This window comes from Physella acuta, unplaced genomic scaffold, assembly GCF_028476545.2.
Source record: "Physella acuta isolate Inbredline_101_S28 unplaced genomic scaffold, ASM2847654v3 ptg001227l, whole genome shotgun sequence".
NCBI lineage: Eukaryota > Metazoa > Mollusca > Gastropoda > Physidae > Physella > Physella acuta.
The window spans coordinates 35,479-54,622 of NW_026732744.1; the positions used below are offsets into that span (position 1 = coordinate 35,479).

Below are 19,144 nucleotides of genomic sequence, written 5' to 3' on the forward strand. Positions count from 1 at the left end.
GTACATCTATTGTGAACATACGCAATATTTTTTAACTTGTTAAATCTTTAGGCCTCCTCTTCTACCAGATTTATACGCACTTAACTTTCACCAATGGAAAAATCAACAATGGCATGACATTAAATTAGGGCCTGCTCTTTCATGTTTACACCGGCTTAGAAGAGGTGTGTCATAATGTCCTTTTTTCATTGGCCAAATGAATTCAGGTTTCGGTCAAAGGTTAACAATGGATGTTGTTATAGTTGGAAGCTGCATAACAGACTTTTCGAGGTTTTCACTAAACATTATTTAACAAAAGAAAAACTAATTGATTATCATGTATATTTCTGTTTATAAATACAAACGTTTTATTTGAATAGAATAACTTTTGGCTGTAATAGTTAATAGTAGTAATAATATTAAATTTAAATGACTAGTGTCAGGTGTAGACTGCCATATAGTATATACAGTGATACAGTGGCATACAGACTACAGACAATACAGAGTGAGACACTGAATCACTCACTGAATGACAGTTGAGACTAATAAAGTAGAGTGTGAATGTCCCCCCCCCCCCTATAAATAATAATTTATATAGAAAATATATATACCCTAATAAGTAATAGTTAAACCCCCCCTGGAAATTTAAGTGTTTTATGTGAGTGAGTCGTGAGCAGAGTAAGAGACAATTGACAATTATTTATAATTAGCCCCCCCCCCCCCCGAATTTTTTTTACCGCCCCCCACCCCTAACGGACATATCTGTAAAATGCTAGACAGGAAAAAAGATGAAGAGATTATAGATCTGTTAAATAAAATAAAAAGAGCTACTATGCTATTGTGAATAGGCAAGGGTTAAAGTGGTTAAAGTAAAGGTAACAAAAAACAGACATTTTCATACAAATTATTAATGACTAGTCCCAATTTCAGCCTCTTAAATAAAATCTACAAGTACAAGTTTCATATCCTCTTCTTTATAATATTTTTTGAGTGGCAGGGGTGTTAAGTTTTTGGCAGGGCTTATCTAGACAAGATCCTTTCCTTTGAGTCTATGAAGCACCACACAACACATTTAAAAATGTACCAAGTTCCATATTATAACAAAATACAAGGATAGGATAACTGGACAAGCAGCTCACATTTTCTAATTGCCAAGAATTGCTAGTAAAAATACTTTCTCAAACAAATTAGCATCCATAATAAACACAAGTCAACACCTCCCCCCCCCACTTAAAGGTGACGTCATCTTTTGGCGAGCCCTAACCTATTACTTTATGAATGTTAAAAATGCATTGTTCGACTACTGCTGTAATCATGGTGGGTAGTTTGGGCAGGAAGATCAGATATTGACAAATGAATAACAGACACATTTGATGCAGTTTTTTTTATATTTTCTATATATTCTATACATTTTTTTTTCCGTCACAGCTATGTCTCCCACCTTCCTCAAAAAGGCGAGACCTTGACAGGCCACAAATTTGAAACAGGTTTTGGTGGTAAGGGAGGCAATCAGTGCATCGCTGCTGTCAAGCTTGGTGCAAAAACAGCCATGGTAGCTAAGGTGAGCTTCCTTAAAAAAAACCAGATAGGTTTACAATCTACAAAAGGATTAGACTCTAGAATGATTATATATGCTTAAAGACCCAACTAATTTACTTTTTTATTTTAATTTTTTTTTAGCTTGGAGATGATGTCTTTGGAAAGAGCTATTTTGAAAACCTGAAAGATAACAATGTAAATTGTGGTAAGGATTTGCTGAAGCTTTTAATTATCTAAATTAGGTTATATAGTGAGACCACTTGTTTTATAGATTTTACATTAATATACGCCTACATTATATTACTATACTTTACTTTACTTAATTTTATAACAGATCATGTTCAAAGAGTAACTGGCGAAGCCACTGGAATAGCCAGTATATTTGTTGGTGATGATGGTAAGCATGGCTCACGTGTAGTGTTGTAAATATGTAATGACTGTACCCATGATTTCAAGATTGATTAAAATACAATATGAAAAATGGTAATTTATGCATTGAACTCATTGTAATTATTACAGCTTATCATAACTGAGAAATAGATTTTACTATAGTGATAACACCAAAATTGGATTACTTGCTGAAAAATGTTTAAACATTTTAGGCCTACAAAAGTATTTATTAAGTTTTTATTCAAAATTCTTTTGCTAAATTTTATTTTTTTAATTAGACTAGTAGTTTTAAAAATGTTTCTATGAAATTTGAAATTTCTTAAAATAACTAGGTATGACTTATTTAAAATTATGAAATAGTATACTGTCTTTTTTCTCTATCTAGGCTCAAATTGCATTGTGATTGTACCAAATGCTAATGATTTACTGACGACCGATGATGTAGAGAAAGCAGAGGATCTTATTAAATCAGCAAAACTTGTTGTCTGCCAAAATGAAGTGCCCAGGGAGACAACTCTGTATGCCCTAAAACTTGCACAAAAGCATGGTGGTAGGTGATTTCTATTTTATAAAAAATCCAATGAAAGTAGACTAGGCCTAAACTTAAATTAACTATTTTTAATAAGTATTTAAATGTATTAGATGTTTACATTGCTTGATGTTTTTTCTTCTACTAGTGGTGACCATTTTTAATCCTGCTCCCGCCCCACCAAAAGACATTGATCCAGAATTTTTCACAGTGCCTGATATCTTTTGTCCTAATGAAACTGAGGTTTGTTGGTTTAATAATAATAATATACTACTATACTAACAAAATATTTAGGTTTGTTATGTTTTATAAATAGTGTTAGAATTAATATATGTACTTCGATTTTAATTAAACCACAATTAAATTGAAACAATATACAATAATGAAATATTTTAGGTTAAACAATATAGTTAACCTTGATTTTAATACTAATTAGTGAAAATTTCAAGAATGATCTATTTAAGTATCTGTTTAATAGGTTGCACTTTGTTTTGATTTATCCATTAATTTGAAATAGTTTCGGTAATGCTTAAATGTTTCTCTCTAGGCTTCCACTTTATTGGGAATGAATGTAAACAGTCCAGAAAGTGCTCAAGAGGCTTGCGGGCAGTTCATAAATTCAAAAGGATGCAAATCAGTCATTATAACACTTGGTGAGAAAGGGGCTGTGTACCAAGCCTCTAAAGATGATGCCCCTATTCATATACCTACTGTACCAGTGGCAGCTGTTGATACAACAGTAAGTATTGTACTGTTTTTACATTCCCATTTTTGTGGGAGGAGTATTCATGCACGTATTTTATAAAACAAAAAAATATGACGTTTATAACCCAACTGCCAACCTGGTGTAATGCAACAAAACTGAGCGTCATCTCTTATATAACATTTCTAGGACCCCCCCCATTAAGTTATGACAGAATTGAGTTATGAAATAATGTTCTCAAAATTACGCAGTTCTCTGAAAAGTTAATCATCATCATCTTTGTCCATTTGTGCCCAAGACACATAAGGCAGATAAATTTAGACTTCATCAGTTTCAATGACTTCAGCAGACAAAGGAATTGTGTTATCAGCGATATTCCCAGCCGCCTGTTTCCCTAATGTGAGTCAGGTACCCATCAGAGCTGGGCAGACTCTGGACTTTCAGATTAGCAGCTAGCTCTCCACCACTAGGCAACGCCATCCTACAAAAGTTAATATTCACTATGAAATATGTTGAAGCTTATTTTGTCTTTAAAGAAAGTATGTGTAAGCCAGTTGTATTAATGGTTTTTAACAAACCATACATAGATATAGTAGATATTTTGTAGAACCACAATCTTTATTTGATATATTTTATAGTTAAGGGATAAGTAACTAAAACCATGTCATTGTACATAATACTAAGCAATTTATTTTAGTAATGTGGTTTTTACAGCTGATTTTGTAATTTACAAACTAAAGTAAATATTAAGCTGATAAATAAAAATACAATTGATACTAAAAACACAATACTGATTAAAAATTCAGGGGGCAATTGATACTAAATACACAATACTGATTAAAAATCCAGGGGTTATAATTATTATCTCTTACATTATTCATTATAGAAGAATATGTTATTACCTCCCATAGCCTGCATTAACCAACATTAATGTAGGCCTATAGCCAGGGGCTAACTACCATGTGATAAGTCTATGCTGGGAGGAGGGAGGGTATATATATTTTTTTCCAGTCCTGCTATTGCCTATAGCCTAGGTTTTTCAAACTAAAACCTAATTATAAAACTTTATCTCACATGTCATTTTTCTTTGTCATTGGATTCCAAAAATATATATTTATTTTTATCTAGGGAGCTGGTGATTCTTTTATTGGTTCCCTTGCATTTTTCCTGACCAACCGACCCACCTTAACTGTGCCAGAGATGATTCAAAGAGCAGGCCAGATAGCTGCAGTGAGCGTAACAAAAACTGGCACCCAAAAGAGTTTTCCAAAAGCTGAAGAGGTTCCTGATTTAGTCAAGTAAAACCTTCAGGATTGTTTAATTATCATGTTTATGAAAGTTGAATGTTTTGTATTTAGTAAACTTTTATGTGCAATGATTCAGGGAATATTGTTAGTGAATATGACTGAGCTAGAATTAAAATAAGAATGAGCAGCTGACTTTTCAATGCATTTAAAGAAGTACCTACTATCAACATTTATTTAAATGTTTTTAATTACTCAATGCACTACAGATTTAATGGAGGTAGGACTATGTTATTTTAATTTAGGGCATTATGATTTGTCTCTTTGTTAAATGCCATTATGAGATGTTCTTCATCTGTCATTTACAAATACAATTGTAATACATGACATTAAAATCTGCATTCTAAGAAGATTTGTGCATTTTTTGTTTATTGTATTAGTGTTTAGAGTTTAGGCCTACATTAAATAGTTCTCATATAAACCATAAGACTTTAGAAAGTCATTACCAGTGACAGTTCTACCATGCACTATTTAGATCTATCTACTTTGAACAAAAAAAGTTTATTATTGGATAGATGGTTAAGTTAGACTTATAATAATGATCTTAAATCACCAACTGAAAACTATCAAACACATGTTAAGGGGAATAAACTAAAATAGCTGTTGAGCACTTCACTATTTTACAAACAGACACAGTGCAAATATTGGTTGTCTGTATGCACAAGTATAACTGTTAATTCCAGATAGGTATAAAAATAGCCCTATTAGACTAATCATACTAATAGTAATAGTGCTACTTTATTATACTTTAAAATTAATTAGGAATCAATTGCATTTTAAAGCTTGCTTTTTCTTTGAGGAATGTATTTATTATGTTTCATACTTGTTTAATTTCATATCCATGATAGTTTTATGACAGTTAACTGTTTTGTGTTATATTATTATTATTAGTTTTAATAAGTTTAAAATTAAGTCTGTTGCAAAGATCTTCGCTTAATCCAATCCAACAATACACACCCCGCGTTTCCAAACACAAACGTATCGCTGCATTTGATTGGCTGAGAGGCACATAATGGCGTGTGTGTAACTAACTATGCTCTCTACTCGCGTGCCCACCAGTGTGCATTCAATGTTGTTATCATGGCACACACGTTAGGAGGGACATGTAATTTCTTGTTAACTTAAGGTTCATTTTTATTGCGAAGTGTGTCGTTAATTCTTTTTCATTGTGAATTCAAGGGACTACCGTTATTTGCGTGCGTTAGTTGTGTGTTTAGTTAAAAATTTTAAACTAGAATCCAAATTCTAGTCTAGGCTTCTTTTTAAAAGTAATTTTTAGCAGAATTAGTCTAGAATCTAGTTTCAAGTTTGGTCTATTTTTAATTTTATGTTAGTGTTGGTCAGTTTTACTTTTAGTTTAGTTAAGAACTAGATCTAGATCTAAGACTTTAAGTTAGTTGGTAGTTTAGAAAGGTTTTACGTTACTGTTTATTTGTAGTTTGTAGTCTAGAACTTGGAAAAAACTAGACAACTCTAGACTAGATTCTAGAAAAAAAAACTAGATCTAGATTCTAGATCTAGATCTAGAATTATAATCTAGACATCTAGATCTCTAAATCAATCAGCAAATCTAGATCATCTAGATCTGGATTAGATAGACTATTTGAAATCTAGAGGTCTAGGCTGAACTTTCTGAATAATGTGAAGTATAGATCTACTAGACTAGCTCTAGACTACTCAACTACTACTAAACTTAACTAGATCTAGATCTAGTCAAGATCTAGAGAATCTATATCTAGATCTAGATATCTAGTTAATTACATTTTGTACTGATAAATGTGAAACCTACATTACAAATTTAAAACTAATCGATTATCTCCATGCAGACTTACACTTACAGTGACTTACACTAAGCCTACACCTACAATTAATGTTTTAATTAATTATTAATTAACGAGGCTTATGGCATTATGTCATTCATTTATTTGACATTGTTGATGTCAGTATTATTATGCCTACCAATCACTAATATTTTTAATAAACAGTAGTTCTAAATTCTTTTGAAATTATAATAATGGGCTTACATATTACTATTAACTTATGACTTATCCTGTTTGGGATCACATTGCTTTATTAAAAACATCTGATAGGTCCTTACTAATATGATTTTTAGAATTGTGTCTAGATCTATATACCGTATATTTCTATAGTGGGCTAAAAACTGAATTGCTGGATTAACATCTTAAATCACATCAAAAGAAGTATGTAACACATATACTTTGATACTACATCTGCGGGAAGATCCAGTTTGTTTATAAATTTTGAAGGAAAAGTGATAATGTTCATGCAAGTGTATTTCCTTGTTTAAAAAAATTGTGCTGGATAACTGTGTTTGGATTTCAAGCTTACATCAGTGGCAACATAAGAGAAAAAAAAAAGTTGTATGTGTTCTGCTATGGATGTATCACAAAGCCACTTAAAGGATAACTGGGGCTCTACTACATTGAAAGTCTGATGGCGGACCCAGAGAAACTTTATATGCAATGCCCTCTTGTTCTTTGGGTAAGTATCCATCACAGACTAATTTATGTTCATTTGTGATTTTAAAGTAAAAATACCCTTTCTGGCCTGGTGCTTATAGAACAGGGCAGATAACGTGAAGTTTGCTTGTTTCTGTAATATACATTTGAAAGGATAATGTGGTCATTTGTATGCCCAGCCGCCTTTAATTTCTATAAAGTCATTAAAGTTACTCAGGTACCCATACAGATTCTAGCTCAGGATCCGTACTCAAGACCTTAGGGTTAGCAGCTGTGCTGTCTACCACTTGGCCATGCAATCACATACATTTTTGATAAGCTATGATGAAGTTGTTTTAATAGTATAATTACCTTTAGATTAACCTAACTGGTAGAAAAACACCCACTATGATAGTCATACTGTATTGAGTTCTGAATATTATTGTAATTTACACCATCAAATGTTGCTAACCTGTGTTGTTTTAACATTGTCTAAACTTTGTGTGATTTTTCTTGTTTCTCTATGGTCAACATTTTCATTCTAGGTGGAAACATTCAAAGCCAATGATGGGCATCCATTGGAGTATAGAGATTTGTATGATGGTGTCTTTCTTAATGATGTCATGCAGCAAATGTGAGTAGTTGTTTTCATCACAAGGTTTTATTTTTTTTTTAAAGACAATGTCCAGGTTATTAGGCTAGACATTTACACTGAGTGTAAAGGGTACATTGCTGGTTCAACTAGATGTAGTTGGTTATTCCATTTACACAGCTGTTTTGGCTATACACATACCCATTTGTTGACATTCTTGTTTGAATGATAAACACTTGGATACTTTTCTTATAGGTGTCTATTTTATTTTATCTGTCTTTACTCTTGTTGTATTAAATGCTGTGGGGGCAAGGGTGTTGGTGGAGTGTATTGAAATTAGCTTAACCCACATAATTTTTTTTTTACAAACTTTTCATGAAGAACCTTTACAGCCATTCTATTCATTGACATTCAGTATACTCCCTGTTGAGTTCAGTTTAGTACTTTGCCATACACCCTTTAGTGTGTACTGTTTACATTTTAAATATGGCAAGTTATCTCCCTATGAGTCATGGGAGAACTTTGTAGATATTTGATCTTTAATAAAGTTAAGTAGGTTAAGATAACATAGTCTGTATAGTGAAAAAAAATACGGTTTATCTCTATAGACTATAGTGGTATGGCTTAATTAAACAATCATATTCTAGTTTTCATAGCAGCCGTTAGAGAAAGATTTTTAGTGTTAGTAAGGTTTTGAGATAGTAGGGCTATATCAGGGTCTCACGTTGATTTTAGTTTTGTGTTGCCATAAATATAGATAGTGTCGTGACTAGTAGACCCAATGCTTTTCATTTTAAGGGAATTTGAAACAAATATTTTACACTTCAATTTTCGTTTTTCTTTAATTAACACTGAATAAAAAAAATATATATTCGTGCCTGTCTGTTAACGTGGAGCAAGGCGAGACTGGAATGTCTGAGGGTTTTAAGCCTGAAGTGCCGTCCCTGTTATTAGCACGGCCGTGCTACACATTGTTAAAATCTTTCGTCAGACACTGGTTACAGACTGGAGGAGGGAGGGGTGGGGACACACTTTAGGGGGAGAGGCCGAGGAAGCTGGGTTGTGAAGAGAAAAAAAATCCCATTAATAAAAAAAAGAATCCCCCACCCACCCCTCTCCTGCACACATCCCCGGCCTTGACAAAGGGAGTCCAGTGTGACACGGGAGTCCCATATCCCCGGGCACCAAAACGGTGGGAACTGTCCCTGTCGACAACCGCGGCTTTACCGTCATTATCTCCTGCCAGTGACCGCGGTCAGTATCGGCCTTGGCTACACGTGGTGCTGACTGGCGCGTGTTGTTGTGGGCACCGCTATCAAACGGCAGAGGTGACGTAATTAGGTCTTGTCTCACCTTTTGTAGGGGCCGACCTAATGAGGCGTAACACCCCGGTTAGGTAGAGGAGAGCTGTGTATAGAAAACCTGACCCACTTTTTAGATCTGTGCGAGAAGATCGCCAAGACGTAACTTGTGTGACGGGTTGAGACCCGGTGTTTGTAGTTTGATCGGGTTGGGTTAAAGAGGAGATCGAGTTGGCCGGTATTTGTAGCTTGAAATGTGACTAGTAAGAACATCTTGTTTGTAGTTTGATCAGGTTATCCTGTGTTTGTATTTGATCAGGTTGGCATATGTTTGTAGTTTGATCGGGTTGGCATATGTTTGTAGTTTGATCGAGTTGACCCATGTTTGTCGTTTCATCGGGTTGGCCCATGTTTATCGTTTTGATCGGGTTGGCCCAGGTTTGTAGTTTGATCGGGTTGGTCCATGTTTGTATTTGATCAGGTTGGCCCATGTTTGTATTTGATCAGGTTGGCCTATGTTTGTATTTGATCAGGTTTTATCGGGTTGGCCCATGTTTATCGTTTGATCGGGTTGGCCCAGGTTTGTAGTTTGATCGGGTTGGCCCAGGTTTGTAGTTTGATCGGGTTGGCCCATGTTTATCGTTTGATCGGGTTGGCCCAGGTTTGTAGTTTAATCGGGTTGGCCCAGGTTTGTAGTTTGATCGGGTTGGCCCGTGTTTGCATTTGATCAGGTTGACCTGTTTTTGTATTTGATCAGGTTGGCCCGTGTTTGTATTTGATCAGGTTGGCCCGTATTTGTATTTGATCAGGTTGGCCCGTGTTTGTATTTGATCAGGTTGGCCCATGTTTGTATTTGATCAGGTTGGCCCGTGTTTGTATTTGATCAGGTTGGCCCGTGTTTGTATTTGATCAGTTCGGTCCACGTTATAACTAGTGTCTGATTAAAACTTCCATAAGTTTGTTCCATCCAAGAACAAACTAGCAGTTGTCTGATTTTTGCTGCAGTTGATATGTTAGACTGGATTATATAAACGCAATTAATGTGTTAAGGACATATTCGAGGCTATATTTTGAAAGTCTTTCTACCTGACCATAATCCTGATTAGAACACTGACCTTTTATAAAAACCGAAATATAATATTACTTGGACCTTAAAGAGTTTAAATTACAGCAGGATGCGTTTAAAAAAAAAATATTTTCAAAGTCATTTCAGCTTTTAAGTTCCCAACGAATGTCCATTTAATAAGCAATTAAAATTCTATCCCAAGAGTAAACAAAATAATTGATGTTTATCGATTTACCAAAACGTCTGCTGGAAAATGTCAACGTTATCATTTTTACAACTTTTAGAATCAGCATTTTCTCCTCATCTTACTATTTGTTCCGTGAAATCAAATTACCAATGTATGAGAGATCTCTATTTTTAACTCGCCCAATGAAAAGACGGACGTCAACAGAGCGGTCACTGTAGACAGTCTTTGTGTGGGCACGTAATGGTGACGTATTACGCAAGGACTACGCCATTAAGTGCTCATTTATGCCGGAGATCGTGTTTGGGCAAGCCGTGCGTGATTATCTGGACATGGGAGGGCGTCTGCCATCCGTGTCTGTCTGTGAAGAGTCGGTTATCCGATCATTTTCTGGCTTTCCAGACCGTTCGCCGGGCAAGGTTTAATGGAGGGTTCATATATTATTCAATATTTTAGCTGAATAGTGTCAAAATAACGTGCTGATGCTTTAGATTCTCATGTATAATAATTTTTGTGTGTGTGGAAAGAGCAAAAGTTAACATGCAGTTAGAGATTGCCGTGTCGAACATTGGTGGTAAAGCAGTGGTTCTCATCATGTCTAAGTAAATGCTCGTTTGTGTTGGGAACGTAGATATGTAAGGTCGTATTTCACACGTTTCAGTGTCTGATAGTACCACTCGGAATTTCCTCAAGGTATCTCCAAGCCCCCCCCCCCCCCCGAATGGAATGTATGTAGAAAATATAAAATTTTACAAGTGACCACCCCCCACCCGAAAATATCAAGTGCAGCCACCCCCTCCCCCCAGAATATCAAGTGCCCCCCCCCCCCCCCCCACCGAGAAAAAAGTATGAAAGAAACACTGATGCCACTTTAATGGAACCCTCTTTAACAAGGGGTGTTAGGTCTTTGGTAGTAAGCTTTACAGTGCCAATATCAACGCTAATCTTACCTCTAATCCTACTTCTGACTCTTATCGGTAAACTTGATATTACAATACAACTAACGACCTAACACACCTATTTTTGGTTGAGTTCATTGTCGGCCACTTGTAAAATGAATACAATCGGAAGCTATACAAATTTATAATAGGTTTCTGAAAGAATGTTTTCAAGGACCTAGTTAGCATTTGTCCAATGCCTTGTAACGTGTAGTGCACACTTTTCATCTTCGAATACCGAGGTTAGCTCATAAGGTTCGTGATGTCTAGGAAAAGATATGTGCGTCTGACATAAAGTCGGCCAATGTAAAAATAAATCTTCTCGTCTGTAACACAAGCACACGGGTTGTGGTAGTGATTTTTTTTTTTCAATTTCAAGAGCGTATCTAGTCATGCGTGACTGGCGTTTCTTCGCACCTATACGGCGTGACGAACTAAGGCACTACAATTACACCTGTTACGTGTTACAACAACGTCGCATATTCCTTACCTACTCTAGGATCTACCATATACGCATATTCCCTACATACTCTAGGATCTACCATATACGCATATTCCCTACATACTCTAGGATCTACCATATACGCATATTCCCTACATACTCTAGGATCTACCATATACGCATATTCCCTACCTACTCTAGGATCTACCATATACGCATATTCCCTACATACTCTAGGATCTACCATATACGCATATTTCGTACCTACTCTAGGATCTACCATATACGCATATTCCCTACATACTCTAGGATCTACCATATACGCATATTTCGTACCTACTCTAGGATCTACCATATACGCATATTCCCTACATACTCTAGGATCTACTATATACACTGTTTTACATACAGTCTGATGAAATAATAATAATAGTAAAATAGAAAATATTCCCGTTAATTTATTTGGACTGATGGTCAGCAGACAGCGTCTCCAGAGCCGTACTCGGCTCTTTGAATAAATATACACGGCTCTTTTTTAACTTTATATATAAGATACTGTTACAAGATCGAGTGGCAGAATTGTAACATTTGTTTAATTAAAGCCCGGTATCAACAGAACAGAAGTATAACTTTTATTGTGAATGTATTAGAAACAATTGCTCTTAAAAATATATCTGCTAGAACAGGTTGCCGGCCCCTGAATTAGACGTATTATTGATTCGTCATCTCGACAGAATGCTGGGCATTCTATATTGTCTATGAACGTCTTCGGCCTGACCTAACTGCCCCGCGTGTCCACTCGTGCCTGGCCATTCACACACACCGCCGTCATAATAAATGTCTGGGGCTACACACGGACGTGTCGTTACTTTCTGAGGTGGTCTTTGATCCCAGAGAACACGGTGGGCATCAAATAGAGTTGACGCCGCGGTGACAGTATGATGGGGGAAATGTTTTTTTTCTTAGAGTTTTGTGAACTGTGGTAAATGGCTTAAGATGTTGTAGAGATGAGCTGAAGGGGGAGATCTGGATAGAATGATATGATAGGATTGCTGTAATGATCGCGTGTTGTGCTGTTATTTATCTAATGCGACATCAGAAAGTATGTCGGTTTATCATCCTGTCTTAATCGTTGATCACTTCAATATATCTTGGCCACCTCACTAGTTGCCCAACTGTCCACTGATTAACTAAGTCAAATTAAGACAAAAGTCCAGTTACTACATTTGGCTACTTTTCTAAGTGTCCAACATTTGACCACTTCATTAAATGTCCAACATTTGACCACTTTTCTAACTTCCTACATTTGGACACTCACGTAAATGTCCAACATTTGACCACCTCTCGTAACTGTCCAACATTTGACCACCCCACTAACTGTCCAACATTTGACCACTTCATTAAATGTCCAACATTTGACCACTTTTCTAACTTCCTACATTTGGACACTCACGTAAATGTCCAACATTTGACCACCTCACGTAAATGTCCAACATTTGACCACCTCACGTAAATGTCCAACATTTGACCACTTCACGTAAATGTCCAACATTTGACCACCTCACGTAAATGTCCAACATTTGATCACTTCACTAAATGTCCAACATTTGACCACTTCCCCTGCTATCATTCAATGGACACCCCACCCATATGTACACCCGTCAACCGAGTAGTCAACTATCTCCACATAAATCAACCCGACCCCTCTAATCACTGGAAACGGTAGCATTGATTCCCCTATCTCCCTTTGTCCTTCCCTCCTAGTTACCTGTCCAGCTCTTTTGATCTGCCCTCACCTTAGGTCAAAAAGTGAAGATCTATCAACTACCTGCCACTAACATGTACACTCCACGGCCTATTCCCCCGATAAGGCTGTCCTCCCTGTCAATCACCCCAGCAGATCCAATGTTTCGACTTGATAGAGCCCGGGCTGTGTAGGGCGGCACACACTGTCATGCGCAGTGCACCGTGTGCTGGTCGCACCGTTGTCTTTGTACTCGAGTAGGCTGTTGTCAGCATGACCTTTTGTGTTTATCAGGCACCTCCATTGTGGTGGTGGGTCGCTGGCCATGTCTGGTGCTGGTGCATCGTCTGGTTTTAGTTAGGCTAGATTTTGTTTCTTATTGTAGTTGTAGATCTTACAGGCCTGTAGATTAAAGCCTGTAGAATGTCCAAGAGTCCACCCAACTATGATGGGTACCTAACTCACGTTGGAGAAAACAAAAGTGGCTGGGCATAGCGCTGACCATATTATCCTTTAATATGCCGAACTTATGATCAAGTTGGCCCGTGTTTGTCGTTTGATCAAGTTGGCCCATGTTTGTCGTTTTATCAGGTCCGCCCGTGTTTGTAGTTTGATCAAGTTGGCCCGTGTTTGTCGTTTTATCAGGTTGGCCCGTGTTTGTCGTTTGATCGGGTTGGCCCATATTTGTAGCTTATTCGGGTTGGTCCATGTTTGTAGTTTGATCGGGTTGGCCCATGTTTATATTTGATCAGGTTGGCCCATGTTTGTATTTGATCAGGTTGGCCACGAACTGGAACAGATGATGATATATAGGCCTATCTATATATCATATATAAGGATCTGTATATGTAATTTATAATGTTATCCATCTTTTTTACATTTTTACTTTCTCGTATATACGTAGTATAGAGAACGTATTGTAATCGTGCAAAAAAAAAAAATCGAGATTTTTACAAATCTCGACGTTTTACACCTCACTGATACGGAAAAACATAATTTTGCAATCTTGTCCGTATGTCTGTGTGTGTGTGTGTGTCTGTCTGTCTGTCTGTCTGTCCGTGTGTAAACACGATAACTTGAGTACCGTTACAGCTAGGTGGATGAAATTTCATATATAAGTATTTTATCAAAATCGTAGATCCGTATCAACTTTTGAGCGATTTCCGATAACCGGAAGTGGTACTTTTCCTACTTTGAATTTTTCAAAAGCCTATAACTTGAGTACTATTTCAGATAGATAAATGAAATTTCACATGTAAGTAAAAGATCTAATTCTCTACCTTCTGTTAAATTTTGAGTGATTTCCGTTGACTGGAAGTAGTAATTTACGCTACTTCCGATTTCTCAAAAAACTAATGTAAATTTTTAAAGTACTAATAATATTGCGCACTATTATACGCGTTTTTATTCGGCGTTTGCTTGGTGCGCAATGTTTTTTTTATGAGATTCTATTCTATTTTTAAAAGTTTAAGTATTTAAAATGGATTAAAAATCATAACTATATCCCCAGTTACCATCCCCTGTTGTTTTATATAAGAATATTCGAGAAAGTTTAGGGGAGATCACTACCGGTTTATTTATATTTAAAAAAAAGTTCCCATATTTATTCTATTTCAATGTTAAAAAAATTCGTACATCTTTTGTGATGTTATTATTAGTACCATAGTCGTGTGTCTAGTTATCAGATGTGGTCAAATTCCCCTAATACAACCACGGCTTATTTTAAAAAAAAAACAACTCACCACTGGCTGACCGAACTCCCTGGGGTTTACCGGAAAGCAAAGATTAACGTTGGATCCACCCTACCTAGTTGATCCCTGATAATGTTTCTTTTTCTAATTATCTCCAAGTCGTTTGGTCTAGCGATCCAATTACGTGGTGGAAAGGAAAACAACGTCCAAGTTATGGGGACACTGAGCTAGGCCGCGCTCATAAGGATGTGACTAAATTGATAGGTCTTGACTAAATTGATAGGATGTGACTAAATAGATAGACCTTGACTAAACAAAATCTCTGAGTCTGCGAGATATATGTTTCATATGACAAATGAAATCTTAAGTGAAATATGAGAATACTTGCATAATATATATTATGAATATAATATGAGAATAAAGAAGTGAATATATGATGCAATTTTAAGCCAACTACAGGTTGTACTATGTGCTATTTTTTGGATGACAGAACTGAACTTTGCTTCTCCAAACCCATGTTCTTACTCTTGAGTTATCGAACTTCCTATCCTCACCATCATTTCTGTTGTGTAACTTCTGTTAATGGGGTACCTCTATATTTAGACTGACGTTGGTGTGTCCTATATATTTCTTTTTGCAAATTATTGCCCTTGGGATAGAGTACGTTCACCGCTAGCTACACCATCGGTTTGATTTCTTGCGCACCATGCTCACGCACGCGTCCAATTTCCACGCACGGAGTTGGATCCTATTTAAAGTAACTGTCGCTGCGGGTATTCCCGAATATTCATGTAGCTTTTGATAATCGCCGCTCGCCCGCTAATCTCTTTCTCTCCCGCATGTAAAATGAGTTCGGTACGTGCCGTTTGGTAGTCGAGGAGCAACAGAACAATAACAAAAATTGATTAGCATCCATTGGTAAAATTCACATGCCTGACCCTTCCCCCCCCCCGTTAACTATTCCCTTACTTGGACCATTCCCCCACCTCTCGGCCATCAGTAATGACACAGACCTGATGAGTATTTGTCTTGTATCGTCCTGTATGTGTTTGAATGGCCCGGAATTTTGCTCCAGCTGATCCAATCCCGCAGTACAGGTTATCGTTACCGCAGTGGGCTTTTGCACTCGCTGACCCCCTCCCCCTCTCCCATTCCCCCCCCCCCCCACCAGCGCCTCTAACAAGACAGTGATGGTGACATCTGTAGCATGTCTGAATGAATTAGTCATCCCAGGTCACCGAGGAGACTTCTGATAATGGAGCTGACATAATGCGTTTATGTAGTGAAGTCGTTAAGGAAACTACGACTCGATTCATATTTATTTGACTTCAGATAAAATATGTTTGTTTTAGTATTATTGGAGGATTGCACATATTTTATAAGTGAATTATGACGATTTCTTTTTTTAAAAATACTTATTATAATTATGGTTTTATCGCCGATTAAAAAAAAATTGTAAATCGTTTATGTTGCACTATATTTTTGGTAGGTTCTAGTTCAATGTGAATATCCCAAGCGACCGTTTTTTTTTCGGAATCAAAGATAGGGTTATGATTTGGATTATGTCCAGGCTAAAAGTACCACTCATACCCTATGTTTCAATTCAAACTGCGAGTCTATGCAACGTCTCTGGCTTTACGCATGTATGGACCTGCTTTATCGAGTTATCAAAGACAGGGTTAGGATTTGTTTTATGTACAGGCTAAAAGTACCACTCATACCCATGCCAACGTTTCAATTCATACTGCTAGTCTAGACAACGTCTCTGGTTTTTCTCAAGACTCACATATCTGGACCTGCTTGATCGAGTTATCATGGCTCATCGCTTTGATTATCTATGCCGTCCTCGCTGAACTCTCCCACTCCATCAGCTGTTCTCCCTTCATCTTTCCATTTTGTGTGTGTGTGTTGTTGTTGGCCGTTTTTAGACCCACTTCTACCCCCATGTTCTCGTAAAGAAAAAAACTGTTATTCAGTTGAAAATGTACTTTTGGTTTAGTCATAGTTACCTCTATAGAAACTTGTCTTAAACCTAACCCTGTACCTAATTCCACCATATCCTAAACTGTGGGACTATCATCTGTAGTATGGTACGCTTCACCCAACAGAACCAGACAGTAAATAATGAAGGCATGTCAAGATGTTTACTATGGAGTTTGGCCTGTATTAGACTCGAATCTTTGAGTCTGTAGCAAAAATCTGTCGAGAACTTCCCCGAGAGTTTCCTCTATGGCGTCCTCTTTTTTCTTTACCGTCCACGAGAACGGAGCCTCTGCCGTATAACTAACTGATGGCTGTGACCCCGGGGCAGATGACCCCGGCGAGTCGGGAACCATTGGAATAGCATGTCTGCTTGTTGGGTCTACTAGTGGTCAGTACGGAGAAATCGATACACACTGACCGTACTCTCGGACCTTTGGCTTGATTTGGTCGTGGTTTTTAAGCGCATGGGTTGTGTCCTTGGGTTCTTCTCTAACTCGCCCTCCCCCCCCCCCCCCCCCATATTTCCCGCAATCAGAAGATAGTGGTAAAAAAATATAAAGATGGGTGAGAGTGAAATCCTTGACTGCAAATCACGGCGTCTAATTCGTGGTGTACTTAAAATTGAATTACCGTTCCTTGAAATCCCGCCAGCGTGTGTTTGGTCGCGCAGATTGGAATTTTTCAGATCAAATTCTGGCAACATTGATTTTTGTTTTCTTTCCTCTCCCTCCCTCCCCCCTCTCTTCTCTCAGCCATTTTATTTCTGGGTGTGTGTTTACGGAGTGGGGGTGTTCATAGAATGACTAATAGTCCATACATTTGCGGTCGGAGTTTCAGACTGCTTTTGGAAAAAAAATAATCGGGTACTAACTTGAAGTTGCGTACTTGTTTGAGTTTAAAAGTAACGAAAATTGTATGATTATATATGCAACAGATTGGATGGAGATTTTAAAGAGAAATGAGATTATGAGGTGTTATATCGTAAAGATTTTGTGTTCGGGTTTTTTCTATAGATTTAACTAAATCACATTTAAAAAAAAAATATTGGTTAATTATGTACTCAAGGCAGGGACGGAGTGGTTTAGCGGTAGAGAGCTGGACTGCTAACCCGTAAGTCTCGAGTTTGAATCCGGGTTCAAATCAGTAGACCGTCCCTGAGTCCACCCAACTCTGATGGGTACCTAACTCACGTTAGGGAAAGTAAAGGCGGCTGGGCATAGTGCTGACCACACTATCTCTTCATATGCCGAGGTCACAGAAACAAGTGAACTCTGAACTCTACTTCACTTGCCCCATAGACCGTCAGGTTTGAAAGGTAAACTTTATGTACTCAAGGCAGGTATGCACTACGAAAAATAGACCTGTGCCATTGCAGTAAAAAGAAAACATTTAAAAATGATTTCTTGGTCCATGCGATATTTACAGTAATTAGTAGTATCACGAGAGGTTTAGAATCACAGCCTATTATGATATAACCCGTCTGTGTACGGGGTTTGAGCTTGTAACCTTCTCCTGTTATGTCTGCGACACAACATTCTCAGTTGAATTTTTATGTTGTAGCTGATTAAGGCAGCAGCTATTTAATCTGATTTTAAATTCCTTTGTACGTTTTTTAAAAAAATATGTTCGGCACTCCACAAAACTTTGATGTCGTCTATATTTTAATGGCCAACCTCGCAGTCCCGGGCAACAAAGAGACCAGCTTTGATTTATAGCCTGAGAACTAGAGGTTTAAGGCCTGTTTTTTTTTAATTACAGTACACGTAGTTCATTGAAGCGTGTCTGAATACAGTAAAGGGGAAGTAAGTATGTAGGCAGATTAGAGGTGAAAAAAGGGGAGGCTAATCAACCATTAGGCTAAGCTTTTCACTGCTTTTGTTGGCGATGGATACGACTTTGTCCACCCGAGCTTTGCAAGAGGGGTTTTAAAGATTATTTCTCTCGTTAAGGTTAACTGGGCATTTAATAGCACATAAGCTGCTGCGTTTAAAAAATAAACTTAGTCGATGTTGGTTCGACAAATAGCTTTGTATAGTCTTTGTTGGTGCGCTGTATTGATGGGGCGGTGGGTACGTGTGGAGTTGTAAAGGAGGTTGTCGAACCTTTTCATGGGTAGCTTTTTTTTTTGTTGTTGGGAGGGTTTGGTGAAGAGGTAGGTGTTGTTTGTTTGAACTCGTGAGTATAGATTAAATCTCTACTATCGGTTTTTTAACACTGTTTGTCTAGGTAAACAGTTTATAATTGAAGGAGAAAACAGTTAAATAGTCATAATAGTCATATGTATATATATATATATATAT

General features: G+C 37.2%; 2 protein-coding genes across 2 annotated transcripts in view; both read left to right on the forward strand.

Annotated features, from left to right (window-relative positions):
• The first annotated feature begins 204 nt into the window (after window positions 1–204).
• LOC131957262 (ribokinase) lies at window positions 205–4,797 on the forward strand. Its single transcript, XM_059321996.1, has 8 exons — window positions 205–270; window positions 1,408–1,540; window positions 1,660–1,723; window positions 1,853–1,915; window positions 2,294–2,458; window positions 2,586–2,680; window positions 2,985–3,176; window positions 4,269–4,797. The coding sequence occupies exons 1-8, from the start codon at window positions 227–229 to the stop codon at window positions 4,440–4,442; spliced, it is 930 nt and encodes a 309-aa protein (XP_059177979.1). The 5' UTR covers window positions 205–226; the 3' UTR covers window positions 4,443–4,797.
• A 659-nt stretch (window positions 4,798–5,456) lies between these two features.
• LOC131957266 (girdin) overlaps window positions 5,457–19,144 on the forward strand; it is an 87,065-nt gene continuing 73,377 nt past the window's right edge. Inside the window, exons 1-3 of the mRNA XM_059322000.1 lie at window positions 5,457–5,588; window positions 6,595–6,946; window positions 7,449–7,537. Coding sequence (XP_059177983.1) covers window positions 6,899–6,946; window positions 7,449–7,537 — 137 coding nt within the window. The 5' untranslated portion in view covers window positions 5,457–5,588; window positions 6,595–6,898. The remainder of the gene's footprint in view (window positions 5,589–6,594; window positions 6,947–7,448; window positions 7,538–19,144) is intronic.